The sequence below is a fragment of the Phoca vitulina genome, unplaced genomic scaffold (assembly GCF_004348235.1).
Source record: "Phoca vitulina isolate PV1807 unplaced genomic scaffold, GSC_HSeal_1.0 scaffold81, whole genome shotgun sequence".
NCBI lineage: Eukaryota > Metazoa > Chordata > Mammalia > Carnivora > Phocidae > Phoca > Phoca vitulina.
The window spans coordinates 6,225,858-6,242,336 of record NW_022589784.1 but is presented as its reverse complement, the minus strand read 5'-3'; the positions used below and the strand labels follow the sequence as shown (position 1 = coordinate 6,242,336).

Genomic DNA, 16,479 nt, shown 5'->3' with positions numbered 1-16,479 from the left:
CGGCCTCTAGAGGGTAGTGGCCGGGGATGCTGCTCAGCATCCCCCGATGCACGGGACCGCCCCCGCGACAAAAAGTCACCCCGCCCCGGTGTCCGCAGTGCCAAGGTTGGGAAACCCTCCTGCTCTCTGCAGGGCCTTCCGCGTCCGAGGTCTTGCACCAGCTGTGGAAATCGGTTCAAAGTCAGCGGAGTCACTTAGCCGATGGGCCCCCCCTCCCCCCAGCGACCAGCCGCAGAAGCTCCATCCCGCGAAATGAGCGAGCGAGGCGAATGCGCACAGCCTGACGCCGCGTTCTCCCCCTTGGGAGCGGACGGCTGGGGAACCAGCAACTTCGGCTCTCGCTGCACCTTGAATCAGTAAATTTTAAAAATGGTGAATGGGCGGTCTTTCTATCCAACAACTATTACTTCCTATAAAGGCCTCAAAAGCAATCTTCGTGCCTCCCCCCCCCCCGCCCCAAGGCAAGAAGAGCATCTCTCTGGTTCCGAGTTTGCGTGGAAACCAGCCTCAGGCTCCACCTGTTCTCAGGGATCCGTGGATTTCCGTGTGGCCAGGTGAGCTCCCCGTGGAAATTGTATCAACAGGTTCCAGCAGCCTCCGCTGCGCAGAACTGCCAATGGGCCCTTCCTGTGGGCAAGCGACACCAGGGGTCACTAAGAGTGAGGGTTAAAAATTAAATTACTCAGTTTTCTTAGAAAATACTTGTCGGAAATTCTGGTTAAAGTTTTTCTTTGCATTTGGTTCAAAACTAAGATGATACGAAAAGGTCTATGTTAGAAAATCTTCCCCCCCCCCCCGTTCTTCCATCCTGTTCTTCCCTTAGGGACCTATATAGGTAATTGCTTTTAGTGGTTTATCGTGCATTCTTATCCTTCCAGGTTTTCAAGTGAATACAAGCAAATGTATTCTTGTTTCCACTTTACTTACACAAAACATTGTAGTCCTGTATGAGTTTTTGTGTTGCGTTTTGTCCCTTAACATATACTGGAGATTTTTCCATTATTAGTTCATACTTTGCTCCTTGTAATGGCGAATAGTATTAAAAACCAAGATCTAGACACTGGGTGTGCTAAGTAAGTGCCCCTTGAGTAACATTCCTTCTAGGACCTTTCCCTGGATTTAGCTAGGAACTATATGTGTGTTTTTGGCCGGGCGGGTGAGAGGTTGTTCTTATTGTTTAAGGTTTTATTTTTATTTTTTAAAGATTTTTTTTTAATTTATTTATTTGAGAGAGAGAGACCATGAGCAGGGGTGAGGGGCAGACAGAAAGGGAGAAGTAGACTCCCCACTTAGCAGGGAGCCCGCCCACCTGGGGCTCCATCCCAGGACCCTAGGATTATGACCTGAGCCTAAGGCAGATGCTTAACCACCTGAGCCACCCAGGTGCCCCTAAAATTTTATTTTTAAGTAATCTCTACACCCAAGGTGGGGCTCAAACTTACAACCCCGAGATCAAGAGTCACACACTCCACCGACTGAGCCAGCCAGGTGCCCGCGGAAATATATGTTTTTTAAATCGTGAGTTTAACATGGTATTTCTAATTCAGTTTTAATTTTGCAGTGTTTTTTTTTTTTCCTTAACTTTTTGGATTTTATGTTAATTTTTATATGTTACACTAAAAATATTGACTCCTAACAACATTGATTTATTTACTTAATGGTACTCTCCTTCCCTGTATATAAAAAATGACACTCAGAAACATTGCTGCCCATATCTAGCAACCCCACTTCTGGAAATATATTCTGAGTGTCAACCTCCCAAAATACAAAACAATATGAGATTATTTGTGGGAGCATTATTTCCAGCAGCAAAAGATGAGAAGCAACACAAATGTCCATCAGTAGGAAACTGGCAGAATTAGCAATATACTTTGTTTTAAAGTCATAGGAAGGTATTGTTTTTTCAGACTGTTGTGGTCGTGTTTCCAAATTGATGAGCAATTAGGTTTCTCTTGTTGTTTGTTTTCAGTTTTGAGGATTGCAGTTGTATTTTTTTAAATATGATTCCAAAGCCAAAATTCTCTAATAAGACATGTTCAGGGAATTCTAACTATAATTCCTGTCTCTTCTTCTCAGTTATTCTCCTGCCCTCATTGGTCACCATTTATATTCATTTGTTTTATTCTCTCAGTATTTCTTTTGCATTTAGAAGCAAGTGGGTATGTGTATCTGTGTATGTATCTGTCTATATGTGTCTATAAATGTATATATGCAAAATATATATATGCACATATATATACATACATATGTGTCTCTCCTGGCCTTTCCCTTCTTATAAAAAGGAACATTCCATATACTGTTTTGTACCTTGATTTTTTTTCTCTCCTTATATTTATTGGGGATAATAATCTCTATGAATACCTAGAGATCATCTCATTCTGTAATGGCTGCATGATTCTTCACTGTATGGATATCCCCTAGTTTATTCAACCAGTTCCCTATAGATGGTCATTTGTGTTGCTTTTAGTCCTTCGCTATTATATATATTGTCACAGTAAATAGTCTTAGACATCGGTTTTAATATTTCCGTATCTTTGAGAAAGATTCCTACAAGTGGGATTGACGGAGAAGTAAACATCTTCACAGTTTTGCGTGATGATGACAAATTTCCTTCTGTAGGATTGCACCCCAGCAGTGTATGAGAGTGCCTTTCCGGACAGACTTTCCAATAAAGGGTTTTTCTTGATCTGACAGATAAGAAATAGTATCAGTGTAGTTGCAATCTGCATCTCTGTCATTATGAATAAGATCACCAGTGATTCTACCAAGGGTGGTGTCCTTGAAATGGTTGAAACCAGAGTGTCCCAAGTTGAGGAGTAAGTGGGATGCGAGGAAATGAGTCAAGGGTTGAAAACACTTTGCCAGTGATCAGGGAGAGACTAGGTGGAAACAAAAGGAAACCTGCCCTTATGATAGATTTATTTCACTACTAAAAACACTGCATTCCCACATATGTTTATTTACTGTTAAGCCAACATATTGGTAAAAACGGCTCAATATCAGGAATATGGATTTATAATAAAGACAGCAACCTATTACTGAGTAGTTGAATAGCAGTCCAACAATTATTATTTTTTTTATCATGGCAAAACCCAGTTAAGGTAGAAATATTGAAAAGCCAGTAATATTTCCCCTTCTTGTAGGAATTAAATTAAAGAAGTGTGGGCATTCTACTGAAATGTCACTGTAACACATGGATGTCACCATAATATGAAAGTAATCTTTCTGTGAGGGTTACTTTTCTAAGCAGCAGGAAAAATGGTTAATAGAACACCCTAATTTAAATAAACTTAGCTTAAATTTAGAGATATATCAGTTTCTGACAAACTCTCATTAGTAATAAATTTAGGAAATGGCTAGATGTTGTAAACATCAAACAGGGAGTGCCTGAGGAGGCAGGAGAATGGCTGGACTGAGTCCTTTGTGTGGTTGAGAACAACTGAGTGGACAAGGACGAGGTTTGGGAGGCTGGGTTCAGAGAGACATTTCTGACCTGTTGTTCTAGATGGTAGAACAGGGTCAGGTGATGACAGAGTCTAGGGTGGTGCCGATGGAAGGTGCGGCCAACGTGGATGGGGACCAACTCGTAACAGTGAGGGTCATCCTCACGCCCTCTGATATTATCCGAGGGCAGTGGGACTGGAGATCGAAAGACTAATGGGAGGCAGGTGCCAGCATCTCTATTTGGTAAAGGGGTCGTAGCTGGGAATGTGTTTGTGACAACCGCTTGGATGGGAAGGATGTGCCCTGAGACTCGGTGAAGCTGAGGATTTAAATGGGGGTGACACAGGCTTGTGCTGGTTGTTCCAGTTAGGACAGAAGAGGACAAGTTTTTCACATGCCCTCCGTTCACCACATGCTAGTAAGCAAAGTAAAGACCCAGGATTGGAGACCCCACTTGCATTTAAAGGAGGACACGGTGGGCAGGCTGAGACCCATTCATCCTCAGTAGCCTGGAGAGGGAGAAAGGCTGTGAAAGCTTCCTGTTTTCCCATTTCTTCCAGAGCCTGGCCTGCGTGCACTGTGGGGACGAGAGGAGGAGTGTCCGGGTTCTCTGTCTGAGTCACAGGATGGCGGCCATGGTTCTCTCCCCCACTTGTGGTAAGTTGGGGGGCCCTCAAAATCCAAGCGTTAAAGGCCCCTGCACCACAGAGCAGGAAAGGAGGGGCTGAGCAGGGAGGCGGGAGTAGAGCCCCGAATGCCCGGGGGTCACCAGGACCCCATGTGGTTCTTGGGATTTGGGGTGTTGGTGGTTTGAGTGTGTCTGTGGAGATCTCACCTGTGTCGTGAATATGGGAGAGCCTTTGAATTTACCTCAAATTCTTTCTATAAACTTGATAAAATAACAGTGCTGTCCCTTGAACTTCAATTTCCTCATCTGTGAAATGGGAATTATCATCTTTTCCTCCAGTGCAGTAAGAGCCTTGGCCCTGTTTTCTGGCCCTGGTGAGACAGGGCTCTGCTCTGTTGTCCTGTGAAAGCTGTGTGTGTGTGTGTGTGTGTGTGTGTGTGTGTGTGTGTGTGTGTGTTGGGGTATGGTCAATTACAGGTAGGTGAGGAAGCCTCCAAACTGGTGAGTGCTAGAATATAGAGCAATCCTGGACTCTTCCGACTCATTTCTTCTCCAGCTCAGTCTTCCCTGTACTCAGCCTCTCCTCAAAAAGGATGCACAGAGGAGGAAGGGTTGGTTCATGGCTTCCTGACAAGCTGGTTACCGGTGAGTCACATATTTTTTTCCCAAATAATTATTCTTTTGACCAAAAGTTGGACTTACCTTTCAGGGCCTGGAGCCCCACAGCCAAGCCAGGTCTTCAGGCATTCCAGGATCTCCGGGCATCTGGTGGTAGATAAAGGATTGTCAGTGTTTATCAACATTTTCTATATTTTCCTAACTTCCTCCAGAGTCACTTTATACATTACATTATTATTAGTTTTAAAGGAAAGACATGACTGTGTCCTATATTCAAGCAACTGGTGATGGCCACTGGGGAGTATCTCTGACATCTGCCATGTCCCCGGCCTATGCTCAGCCCTGAGATCGAGGGAAATAAGACTGCAGGATTCCACGGTCTCACTGGAATAAGGGACTCACCTACATGTTAAAGGTACATTTCACCTTGGGAGTGGGCGTCAGTAGGCAGGAGAGGAGCCCTGCAGGCTAAGCCCAGGAGCAGTGGAGAGCAGAGCTCAGAACCCTGCCCATACATCTTGTGCTTGGGGTTTCCTGTCCCTAGTCCTGTCATCCTCCTATCAACTTGGTGGGGGTGGTCCTTGGCTAAGCCATGATGCTTGTGACGGCTCAGGACTTGGTGACCTTCGAGGATGTGGCCGTGGAGTTCACGCAGGAGGAGTGGGCACTGCTGGACCCTTCTCAAAGAACACTGTACAGAGACGTGATGCGGGAGAACTGCAGGAACCTGGCATCGCTGGGTAAGCCCCACCTCAGCCCTGCATTTATTTAATGACTCAGGTAATAAGTCTTTTCTTTTTTTAATTCATGTGACATTCACAGAACAGAAAACATTTTTAATGTATAATTCAGTGATTTTTAGTAATGCCACAGTGTTGTGCAACCACCTCTAATTCCAGAACATTTATTGCACCAAAAATAAACCCTATAATCATTAAGTAGCCACTCCCTTTCCCACCTACTCCAGCCACTGGCTACCATGGATCTACTCTCGGTCTCTGGTTTTACCTGTTCTGGACATTGCATATAAATGGAGTCATACAATATATAGCCTTTTGTATCTGACTTCTTTTGCTTAGAATAAAGTTTTCAAGGTTCAGCCATGCTGTAGCATGTGTCGAACTTTATTCCTTTTTCTGGCTGAACGTTATTCCATGGTGTGTATATACCACTTTCTCTGTGCCCACTCATCAGTCGATGAACATTTGAGTTGTTTCCACCTTTTGGCTACTGTGAAGAGTGCTGTGCTCTGCTATGAACATTCATGTATGTTTTTGCCTGAACATTTGTTTTCAGTTCTCTTGTACGTTTGCCTAGAAGTGGGATTCCTGGGTCATATGGTCATTCAATGTTTAACTTTTTGAGGAACCTCCAAACTTTTCTCCATGGTACCTGTGCACCATTTACATTCCCACCAACAATGTGGGAACACTTGGTTATTTGCATTTCCCTAAAGAATAATAAGATGGGTCCTCTTTCCATGTGCTTGTTAACCATTTGTATATCTTCTTTGGGAAAATGTGTATTTGAGTCCTTTGCCCACTTTGAGAGGGCTGGGGTTGTTTGCCTTTTTATTGTCGAGTTGTAAGAATTCTTTATATATTCAGGATGCTGGACCCTCATCAAATAGATGATTTGCAAATATTTTCTCCCATTCTATGGATTGTCTTCTCACTTTCTTGAAGGATAGTTTTGCTGCATATAGAATTAATGAATGACAGAGGTTTTTTCCTTTCAGCACTCTGAATATGTCATCCCACTGCTTTATGGCCTCTGCAATTTCTGATGTGAAATCAGCTGTTAATCTGATTGATGGTGATCCCATATATGTGATGAACTAAAAATTCTCTTGTTGCTTTCAGGATACTCTCTTAGTCTTTAGCTTTCAACAGTTTGATTATAATGTGTCTCAATTTGGTCTCCTTGAGTTTATCCTCTTCGGTGTTCATTAAGTTTCTTGGATATGTAGATTCATGACTTTCTTCAGTTTGGGGAATTTTTTGGCCATTTATCTTTTTAAAATATTGTTTCTGCCCCTTTGTCCATCTCCTCTCCTTCAAGAACTCTATTATGCACATGTTGGTTGGTTGATGGTGTCCCACAGGTTTCTTATGCTCTTCAAATTGGGCAATCTCAATTGACCTGTCTTCAAGTTCACTGATTCTTTCTTCCACAAGATCAAGTTTGATGATAAACTTTTCTAGTGAATGTTTCATTTTAATTTATTGTACTTTCCACTCCAAAATTTCTGTTTGGTTCTGTTTTATAATTTCTTTCACTATTTGTTGAGAATCCTTTTTCATGGTTTCCTTTAGCTCTTTGCATGTACTTAAAATAGTTGAAATCTTGGTCTTGGGGCGCCTGGGTGGCTCAGTCGTTAAGCATCTGCCTTCGGCTCAGGTCATGATCCCAAGGTCCTGGGATTGGGCCCCACATTGGGCTCCCTGCTCAGCAGGAATCCTGCTTCTCCCTCTCCCACTCCCCCTGCTTGTGTTCCCTCTCTTGCTGTGTCTCTCTCTGTCAAATAAATAAAATCTTTAAAAAAAAAAAAAAGAAGAAATCTTGGTCTAGTAAGTCTCTTCCTCAGGAACAGTGTTTCTTAATTTCCTTTTTCTGTAATGGTCATGCTTTTTTGTTTCTTTGCATGCCTCATAATTTGTTGAAAACTCCAAAAACGTTTGGAATGTTAGGACAGTTCTGTAAGTCAGAGATTCCCCTATCCCCAAGGTTTATTGTTGTTGCTTGTTCTAGTTAGTATTGTTTGGTGACATTTTCTGAACTAATTTTGTAATGTCTGTATTTGTCGTGTGTGGCCACTGCAATCTCTATTTTGTTAAGTTAACGGTCAGCTAGTGATTTATCAGAGGTTTCCTTAAATGCCTGGAACTCCAAAACTCCCAGTCTTTGCAGATGGTCTCTGTGTATATAGGAGCATGCCTTCAAAACTCAAACAGTTTACAACTCTGCCTTAGCCTTCACTTACTGCTTGTGTAGAGCCTGAAGGTCAGTCAAAGGTGAAGGCTTAGTGCCTTTTCAGATATTTTCTGAGCGTACACCCAACCATGGGTATGTACATGTTCTATATTCCTAGGACTGTGAGAGCTTTTCAAAGCCCCTTTCCCCCAAAGCATCTTGTTCCCTGCTTTCCCTCTGAGACTTTTTGGCTAGTCTTATGTGTGCTTTAGTGATTTTCCCTTGCCCCAAGCAGCAGTAGCTAATACATTTAAATGTAGTCAGTACATGCCCCAGCCCTCCGCCCCCATAGCCACTTCAATTCCGGGAGAGTTTGGAGTTAAACGAAATAAAGGCAAGCCCTGTGAGCCAGTCCTTCTGGGAGCCACCAGGAAGGTCAAAACAGACAATCACACTTCTTTGAAAATAAGATTTGTCCTACTTCTACCAGTACTAAGAGCACAGATTGTTGTCTTCAAAATGCTTGCTGGGGTGGGACGGAGGATAGGGTGAGGATCAGCTAAAATGTCACAAAGCTCTCTTACAGATTCAGCTGTTTGTCTTGATTAAGCATTTTCCTTGTTGCTGTAAGCTCTTGATCACTTCCTAGAGTTTTAGTAATTCAAACAGTTTTTACCTGTTAATTTGCTTGTGTGTGTGTGTGTGTGTATGGAGGTTAGACTTTAGAGGTCCCGACTCCACCATTTTTGCTGACATCACTTCTCAGAAGTCTTTCTTGAGCACCTTTATGTTCCTAGGCCTGTGCTAGGAATTGGGAATAGAGTGGTGAACAAGACAGATGTGGTCCCTACTATCATGGAGCTTACACTCTAATGCCTGCCCTATGAACTGAAGATCTAGTCCTGGCCCTGACTTTATATTCTCTATGCATAAAAGTTTTGGAGCTTTTAAATATGTGTTTGAGCTTGGGTATTAGCTTCTGGTACTAGTTATTCCCCCAGGCACCGTGGGTATCGACTGAGGATACTTTCATTTTTTTTTTTTTTCACTATGAAAGAGAACTACTATATTTATTAGAATTTAGGGATAATTATCCCATTGTTCCTAAAGCCACACCTGCTTATCTTCAGAAGTAGGGGCTTCAGTTTCATGGTGGGGCTCATTTTCCCCTGTAGAGTCCCCCTACATACTACGTCCTTTCTTTATGTATAGGAAATCAAGTTGATAAACCTGGTCTGGTGTCTGAATTGGAGCAAGAAGATAAAGTGATTACAGAGGAAATCAGAATTCTCCCAGGCAACTTTCCAGGTGAGCACCAGGTAGATTGTGAGTCCTAGTGAGGAATATGTCTGGCCTGTGGCTTGGGAGTTTGGAGTATTACATTAGGAAATGTCACTCAGGGAACTTTGTAAAATGCCCTTTTTTTTTCCTGACAAGATCAAAAGCATTTAGGATAAGCCTCCTTGTGTACCTTCTTTGCTTCCTCTTAAATTCTCTGTTCATCACTTCACACTTTACTTCAGCCTTAGAGGAAGAAAAAAGACATGTCTCTTTTTCTTCTTAAATGTAAGTTTCACGTGAGCTCCATCCCACTTTACATTCCTGACGATTCCTTCTTCTGTCAGCCTCAATCTCAATCTTCCTAGAGTCTTTTTTTTTTTTTAAAGATTTTATTTATTTTTTTGACAGAGAGAGACATAGCGAGAGCAGGAACACAAGCAGGGGGAGTGGGAGAGGGAGAAGCAGGCTTCCCGCCGAGCAGGGAGCCCGATGTGGGACTCGATCCCAGGACCCTGGGATCATGACCTGAGCCGAAGGCAGACGCTTAACGACTGAGCCACCCAGGCACCCTCTTCCTAGAGTCTTTTAAAAATACCTAAAATTGGGGCACCTGGGTGGCTCAGTCGGTTAAGCGTCTGCCTTCGGTTCAGGCTTCGTGTTCTTTCTCGCTATCTCTGTTGCTATCTCTCTTTCTCTGAAATAAATACAATCTTTTAAAAATACCTAAATTGTCATACCTGTGTCCCTTTCATTGCAAACCTCCTGAAAAACGCTAATCCTTTAAGGTCTGCCTTCAGTAATATGTGCATTTTATCTTTTATTTTCTCCACAAACTTAAACTTCTTTTCAATTTGTTTCAGATTTGGAGACTCTACTTAAAGCCAAAGGGTTAACTTCTAAGTAGCATGTTTTTAGAAAAGAACAATATGAAGGTGTAAAAATGGTAAGATTTCTAATTTTCCACAGTAGGAATATGCCATAAATTAGAAAAACTACAAAGTTACCAAGAGAGTCATTCTCCCAAGAGAGAGTGGCCTCTGAAGAGATACCATGAAACTATTGTGAATTTGGAGAAAAATGATTTCACAGTTATTTCTTCCCTGGGCATCTCCATAATTGTTTCCATAAATGTGACTCAGATATTAAAGATTTCAAACATGAACTGGTGTTAAACCTATCAGAAAACTGTTCTCTGAATATGATAAAGACTTGTGGCACCACAGCCATCTTTTTTAACTTCTAATCACTCAAAGTAGCAAAAATGCCAAATTATAATGTTATATATAACAGAATTCCTGGGAGAGAGAATTCCTACGATAGCACTGAATATTAAAAATACTATAAATTATAGTTATCATTCATCTCTTAATCAACAGGAAAGAAATCATCTTGAAGTGAAACTCAACGAATGTAATCAGTGCTTTAAAGTCTTCAGCACAAAATCTAACCTCACTCAGCACAAGAGAATTCATACTGGAGAAAAACCCTATGTCTGTAATCAGTGTGACAAATCCTTCAGCAGTAGTTCTTACTTGACTGTTCATAAGAGAATACATAATGGGGAGAAACCCTATGAATGCACTGACTGCAGGAAAGCCTTCAGTAATCCCTCTTCCCTTAGACTGCACGTGAGAATTCACACTGGAGAAAAACCTTACAAATGTAATCAGTGTTTTCATGTCTTCCGTACTAGATGTATCCTCAAAAGGCACAAGAGAGTTCATACTGGGGAGAATCATTATGAATGTAATCAGTGTGGCAAGGCCTTCAGCACGAGGTCTTCCCTTACCGTGCACAACAGAATTCATACAGGGGAGAAACCTTATGAGTGCCACAATTGTGGGAAAGCCTTTAGGAAGAGCTCACATCTGACCCAGCACGTGAGAACTCATACTGGAGAAAAACCCTATGAGTGTGATCAGTGTGGAAAATCCTTCAGCAATAGTTTTTCTCTTACTGTGCACAAGAGAATACATAATGGAGAGAAACCCTATGAATGTAGTGACTGTGGGAAAGCGTTTAATAATCTCTCATCTGTTAAGAAACATGTGAGAATTCACACTGGAGAAAAACCCTACGAATGTAATCATTGTGGGAAATCTTTCAGCAGTAACTCTTACCTTTCTGTGCACAAGAGAATTCATAATAGGTAGATAGGAATGCAGCGACTATGGGAAAGCATTCATTGGTTTCTCATCCCTCTGACATCTTGGGAACTCATGCTGGATGTAGAAATTATCTTTGCATAACAAATTAGCCCCAAAACTTAGTGCTTTAAAGCAACAAACATTTATTATCTCACAATTTATGTAGGTCAGGGGTTCAGAAATGGATTAGCTATGTAATTCTGGTTCTAGTTCCCTCACAAGGTTGCAACCAATATGTCGACTAGAACTGCAGTCACCTGAAGTCTTTAGGACTGAAGGGTCCACTTTGAAGATTGATTATTCACATGCCTGACAAACTAGTGCCAGTTGTTGGCATGGGACCTATGGTTCCTTGCCATGTAAGCCTCTCTGCAGCGATGAGTGTCTTTATAATATGGCAGCAAGTTCTCCCCAAATAATGTGATCCAAAAGAGCCAATGCAGAAGCCATAATGTCTTTTATGACCTAGCCGCAGGATATATTCTCTTCATCTGTATTGTGTTGGTCACCCACACTGGTTCTGACAGTGTGGGAGGGAACTACACAAGATATGGATACAAGGAGACAGAAAACACTGGGAACCATCTTGGAGATCGATCATGACTCAGTGAAGAAAAGCTATCAGCAGATCCTCCTTCTAATCCAGTCAATATGGAATACCATTCAATAGCCCAAATGTTAACTCACTGTGGAGAGAAACCCTATAAGTGCCGACTTTGTGGTAAAACTTTTACCTCAAACTCTCACAGAAGTAAAAAAAATTACCAACTGGGGAGAAACAGGAGGAATGCATTGGCTAAAGGAAAGCCTTTCGTGGTATCTTGTGAATCACATGAAATTCACACGAAGGGAAAACCCTATGAATATCATCAAAATGGAAAACTCTTCAGAAGACACTCATCCTTTAAGACATACATAAGAAATCACACTGTACAGAACACTGTATATAAGGAATATGGAAGGAAACAATTGGCACTCTCCACTCTACTTTACTCTTCCCTGCTCTGTGCCTCGAGAGGTTAATGGACTATATCAGTGGGCTCATATACCTCAGGCTTCTGTTTGGGTTGGTCAGTGGGGAGCCCAGGTGGGAGATCAGAGGGATAGAGGAGAGTGAGTCCACCCCACAGCATATCCCTGCAGGAGAATTGGGTTCTGGATGCTACACTTGGCCACTTTTCAGTCCCTGTAGTGCAGCCCTCTCCCCTCTTCCTACCATGCCCCAAATTTTCAATAATCACTCCCTCCTCTGTCCTCTCCTTCCTTGTTCTTCTTCCAGTCATTGAATATGCACTATCCCTTTTTTGTTTCCCTACACCCTGCCTGCAATTGTTCTGTTATAGTGATACACCAGTGTACTGAGAATATAATGAAGGGTCTTTACCATTTTCTACAAGGCCCCAAACAATTCAGATCCACTGCAGAGCCGACCTCACCTTCCACCATTCCTGTTTACTTCCTACACTATAGTTGCGCTGGTCTTGCGGTAGCCCCATCATCCCAGCACAGTTCAATATCAGGGTCTCTGTAATGCCTAGACTGATATTCCCAACATAGCTACATAGCTCACTCGCTCAGTTTACTTAGGTTTCTGCCAAAATGTCACTTGAATTGAAAGGCTTTCATTCCCACTCCAAATATGTGAGCAAGTCTCCAGTTCCCACGTTTATTATCTTTATTGGGAGTTATTCATCTCAATAGCACTTACCACCATCTGACTGACTCTATATATACCTCTTTATTTGACTAATATTTATTCCCCATCCCAACCCCCACTATGTTGTGAACACCATGAAAGCAAGGACTGTGTGTTTGATTTATCACTGTAGATCCTGTACCATAGCCACGCCTGGTACAGAGGCAGTGTTCTATTGCATAGCAATTAAAGAGTATGGACTCTGGAGAGAAACTATTTGAGTTCAAGTCCAGACCCTACTGCTTAATCACCTGGTTACCTCAGGCAAGTAACAAACACTTTGTGCCAGTTTTTTCATTTATAAAATGCTAACAGTGAGAGTGCCTACTTTGTAAACTTGTACTGAAGGTTCAATTAATTAATATATGTAAAGCACTTGGGAGACTGCCTGGTATATAGGAAACCCTATATATATATTTCATTTTTTATTGTGAATTAATTAAAATTAATTGTAGGATTATACCAAGCAAAACAAGCCAGACACAAAAAAGTAAATACTGTATGATTCTATTTACATAGATTTCTAGAACAGGCAGAAAATAATCTGGAGGGGGGTGGAGAACAGGGGTTGCAACTAAGTGTGAGGCAAGGGATGTGAGGCAGTAGCTTGGATTGACTGGGAAAGGACAAGAAGGAACTTCACAGGGTGAGAAAATGTTTTATGTCTTGATCGGAGTGTAAGTTACACAGATATATGCATTTGGCAGGATGCATCAAACTGTACACTTAAGATCCGTACATTGCACTGCATGTAAGTTATGCCTCAATTTAAAACTCAATTCGCTAAGTGAAAGAGACAAAAAGCCACATGTTGTATGATTCCATTGTATGACATTCTGGAAAAGACAAGACTGTGGGGAAGGACAAATCAGTAGTTGCTAGGGATAAGAGGTAGAAGATAGGATAACTACAAAGGCATAGCACAAGGGAATTCAGGAGTTTTGGTACTGTCCTATAGCATGACAAATCTCTCTGTATTTTTTCAAAACTTACGGAACATTAAACCACAAAGAGTGAATATTATTATAGGTTAAAACAAAATACAATCACCAGGTAGCAGAGGTAACACAAAATGGAATACAGACTATAACAAATGAACGTAACTGTATTACAAATGAATATCATAACCACACTGAAGAGGATGGAGAAGAAACCTAACTTACTTAGGAAAACTGTATTTTGACCAGATGCTATAAGGCTAAAAGCAAAAAGAACTGTACAGAAATCCTGTACTAGAGTTAATAAATTTGTTTCTCTCAAGGGTATGGGTTGGCAATTCTGAACCACTTTATGTATATACTAGGGTTGGACAAATAAGTATATATGTTGTAGATCCTTAAAGCCAGTTTCTTGCTCTCAGAGACATTACAAACAAGGAAAGAGAAAGGCTAGAGTGGACCCTGTGGTGTTGGATTGGAATTGGAGATAGAAGTAAGAACTTGGGGTTTCTTGAAAGATGATGATAGATACATACATAGACACATAACTAGATAAGCACAGAGGTATGCGTATGCCTGAAGTGGGTACATACATATATTTTCAACCTCTGTCAGCAGAGAGGAAGACCTAGAAGCGGTGGCACTTCAGTAGCAATGAGTACACCTGGCACCTAGATCTAGGTTTGTAAATGCCATTCTCAAAAAAAGGGGGGTGGTAACCAGGGCTCCTTGGAGAAGTGGTTAATTCCAGGGCTAGGGCAGAGAAAATATAAAATGATCCTGGCATATCTTGCGATGCCATAAAGTAAAGTAAAGAAATGCTCAAAAGGTGCTGGGTGCTTGTTGAAAGAACACAGGTGCCAACCTAAATGCTCTTTTAATAGAGAAGGAAGAGTCCCAGGGAAGTCCAAAAAACCTGCCTAAATATTTCCTTCGGGTCTTTGAAAAACACTACCTATAACTACGCAGGAAAAGTCACTAGGAGGCTTAGCCAAGAATAGCTACTGAAAGGGGAAGAGTGGCACAGAAATTTCAGAGGACACACATTCTAGGAACTGGAGGTTGGTTTTTGGACTCATCCACAGTGGAGTGATCTTGGGGAAAACCCATTTCAACCAATACCCTAGAAATGCCACACCATGATATGTATCATGCACTAAGAGGAAGAGATACACCTTAGGAGTAAGTGCAAAATTGAAATAAACCTGCCCTTACAAAATTTAAAAACTCGAGGTGATACATTAGTCCTGTAACTGCCTGCCATTACAAAACTTAATCATTAGAATAATCAAGAGCCTCTACAACGTATCATTAACAATATCCAGCACACAATAAAAAAATACTAGGCATGCAAAGAAACAGGAGAAAGTACCAATTATGAATGTGTAAGTCAATAGAGGCTGACCCAGAAACAATCCAGGTATTGGAGTCAGCAGACAAGGACTTCAAAATAATTATGAAAAATATGTTTTTTTTAAATGAAGGAAATGGGCACCTGTGTGGCTCAGTCAGTTGAACATCCAACTCTTGGTTTCAGTTCAAGTAATGATCTTGGGGTTGTGGGATCGAGCCCCACGTCGGCCACTGTGCTCAGCATGGAGTCTGCTTCAGATTCTCCCTCCCCTTCCCTACCACTCACTCTATCTCTCACATAAATAAATAAAATCTTTTTTAAAATAAATAAAAAATAAAAATGAAGGAAACATTGACAAATTGTGGAAAACTGAAAGCAAACTGCAAAGCTTCAAAGCAACCAAAGGAACACATTACTTTCAAAAGAGAATAATAAGACTAATGATGACTTTTTTTAAAGAAACCACAGAAACAGAAAGACAATAAATGACATCTAAAGGATTAGATTGAAAAAAAAAAAAAGCTCAGTCTAAAATTGTATAACTTGACAAAATGTTCTTCAAAAGTGAAGATGAAATGAAAATGTTTACCAGTGGATTTTTTTAAGAGCTGAACTAATCAACAGCTGCACTTCAAGACACACTAAAATGAGTTCTTTGGGCTGAAGGAAAATCATTCCATGTGGAGACCTATGGATGTAGATCAATAGGAAACATAAATGTGAGTAAATACAAATAATAATTGACTATTTAAAAAAAAAAAAACCTGTATAGTTTTAGAATTTTCTTGGAAATCTAAAATTTTTCTGAATAAAAGGTTTTAGAAATTGTTGAACTGATTCCCCCCATAGAGATGATGGAAGGCACAGCAAGTGACCCCCAGTCTGTCCACCAAGATTAGAACTTATGGAATCCCCAGCAAGTGATGCTCACAATCTGCATCCAACAGTCAAGCTGACAGAAACCCTAGCAAGAGACTACCAGCCTCCTCCAACACTAGAGGCAACAGAATTTCAAATAGTAATCCCCCACTCACCTCCAAGCACAAAAGATGGAGTCCAAACAAGCAACACCTCCGTCCTCCCAAACCAGAGATGATGGAAATTCTAACAAGCACCCCAGTCACTTCCAATTCTAGAAAAGACAGCAGGCCCAGAAGGGACTCCTTCAGCTTCCCTGCAACAGTAGAGAATGGGGAGCCCAATCCCAGTGACCCACCCAGTCTATACCAACAAGACAAAGGGAGTCCCAGAAAGTGACTAGGGATAAATAGAGCCCTATCCTAGCCTCAAAACTCACCCCAAACTAGAGAAAATAGGATCTCCATCCGGTGACCCCTCCCGCAGATCTCCAGACCAGAAACAACAGGAACCCCAGCTTCTGACCCCCGTTACCCCAATATCAGAGACCAGGGAAGCTTCAGCAAATGAGCTCTAGGACAAATTCTTAGAAAAATATAACT

The 16,479-nt window shown here is 41.5% G+C and overlaps 1 protein-coding gene across 1 annotated transcript; it reads left to right on the top strand.

The window, feature by feature from the left end:
• The first annotated feature begins 483 nt into the window (after positions 1-483).
• ZNF557 (zinc finger protein 557) lies at positions 484-15,075 on the top strand. Its single transcript, XM_032394938.1, is given in 7 exon segments — positions 484-554; positions 4,005-4,101; positions 4,629-4,717; positions 5,304-5,430; positions 8,816-8,911; positions 9,745-9,827; positions 10,261-15,075. Coding segments are annotated over 6 exon segments (1,203 nt in total). The 5' UTR covers positions 484-554; positions 4,005-4,070; the 3' UTR covers positions 11,038-15,075.
• The last annotated feature ends 1,404 nt before the right edge of the window (positions 15,076-16,479 follow it).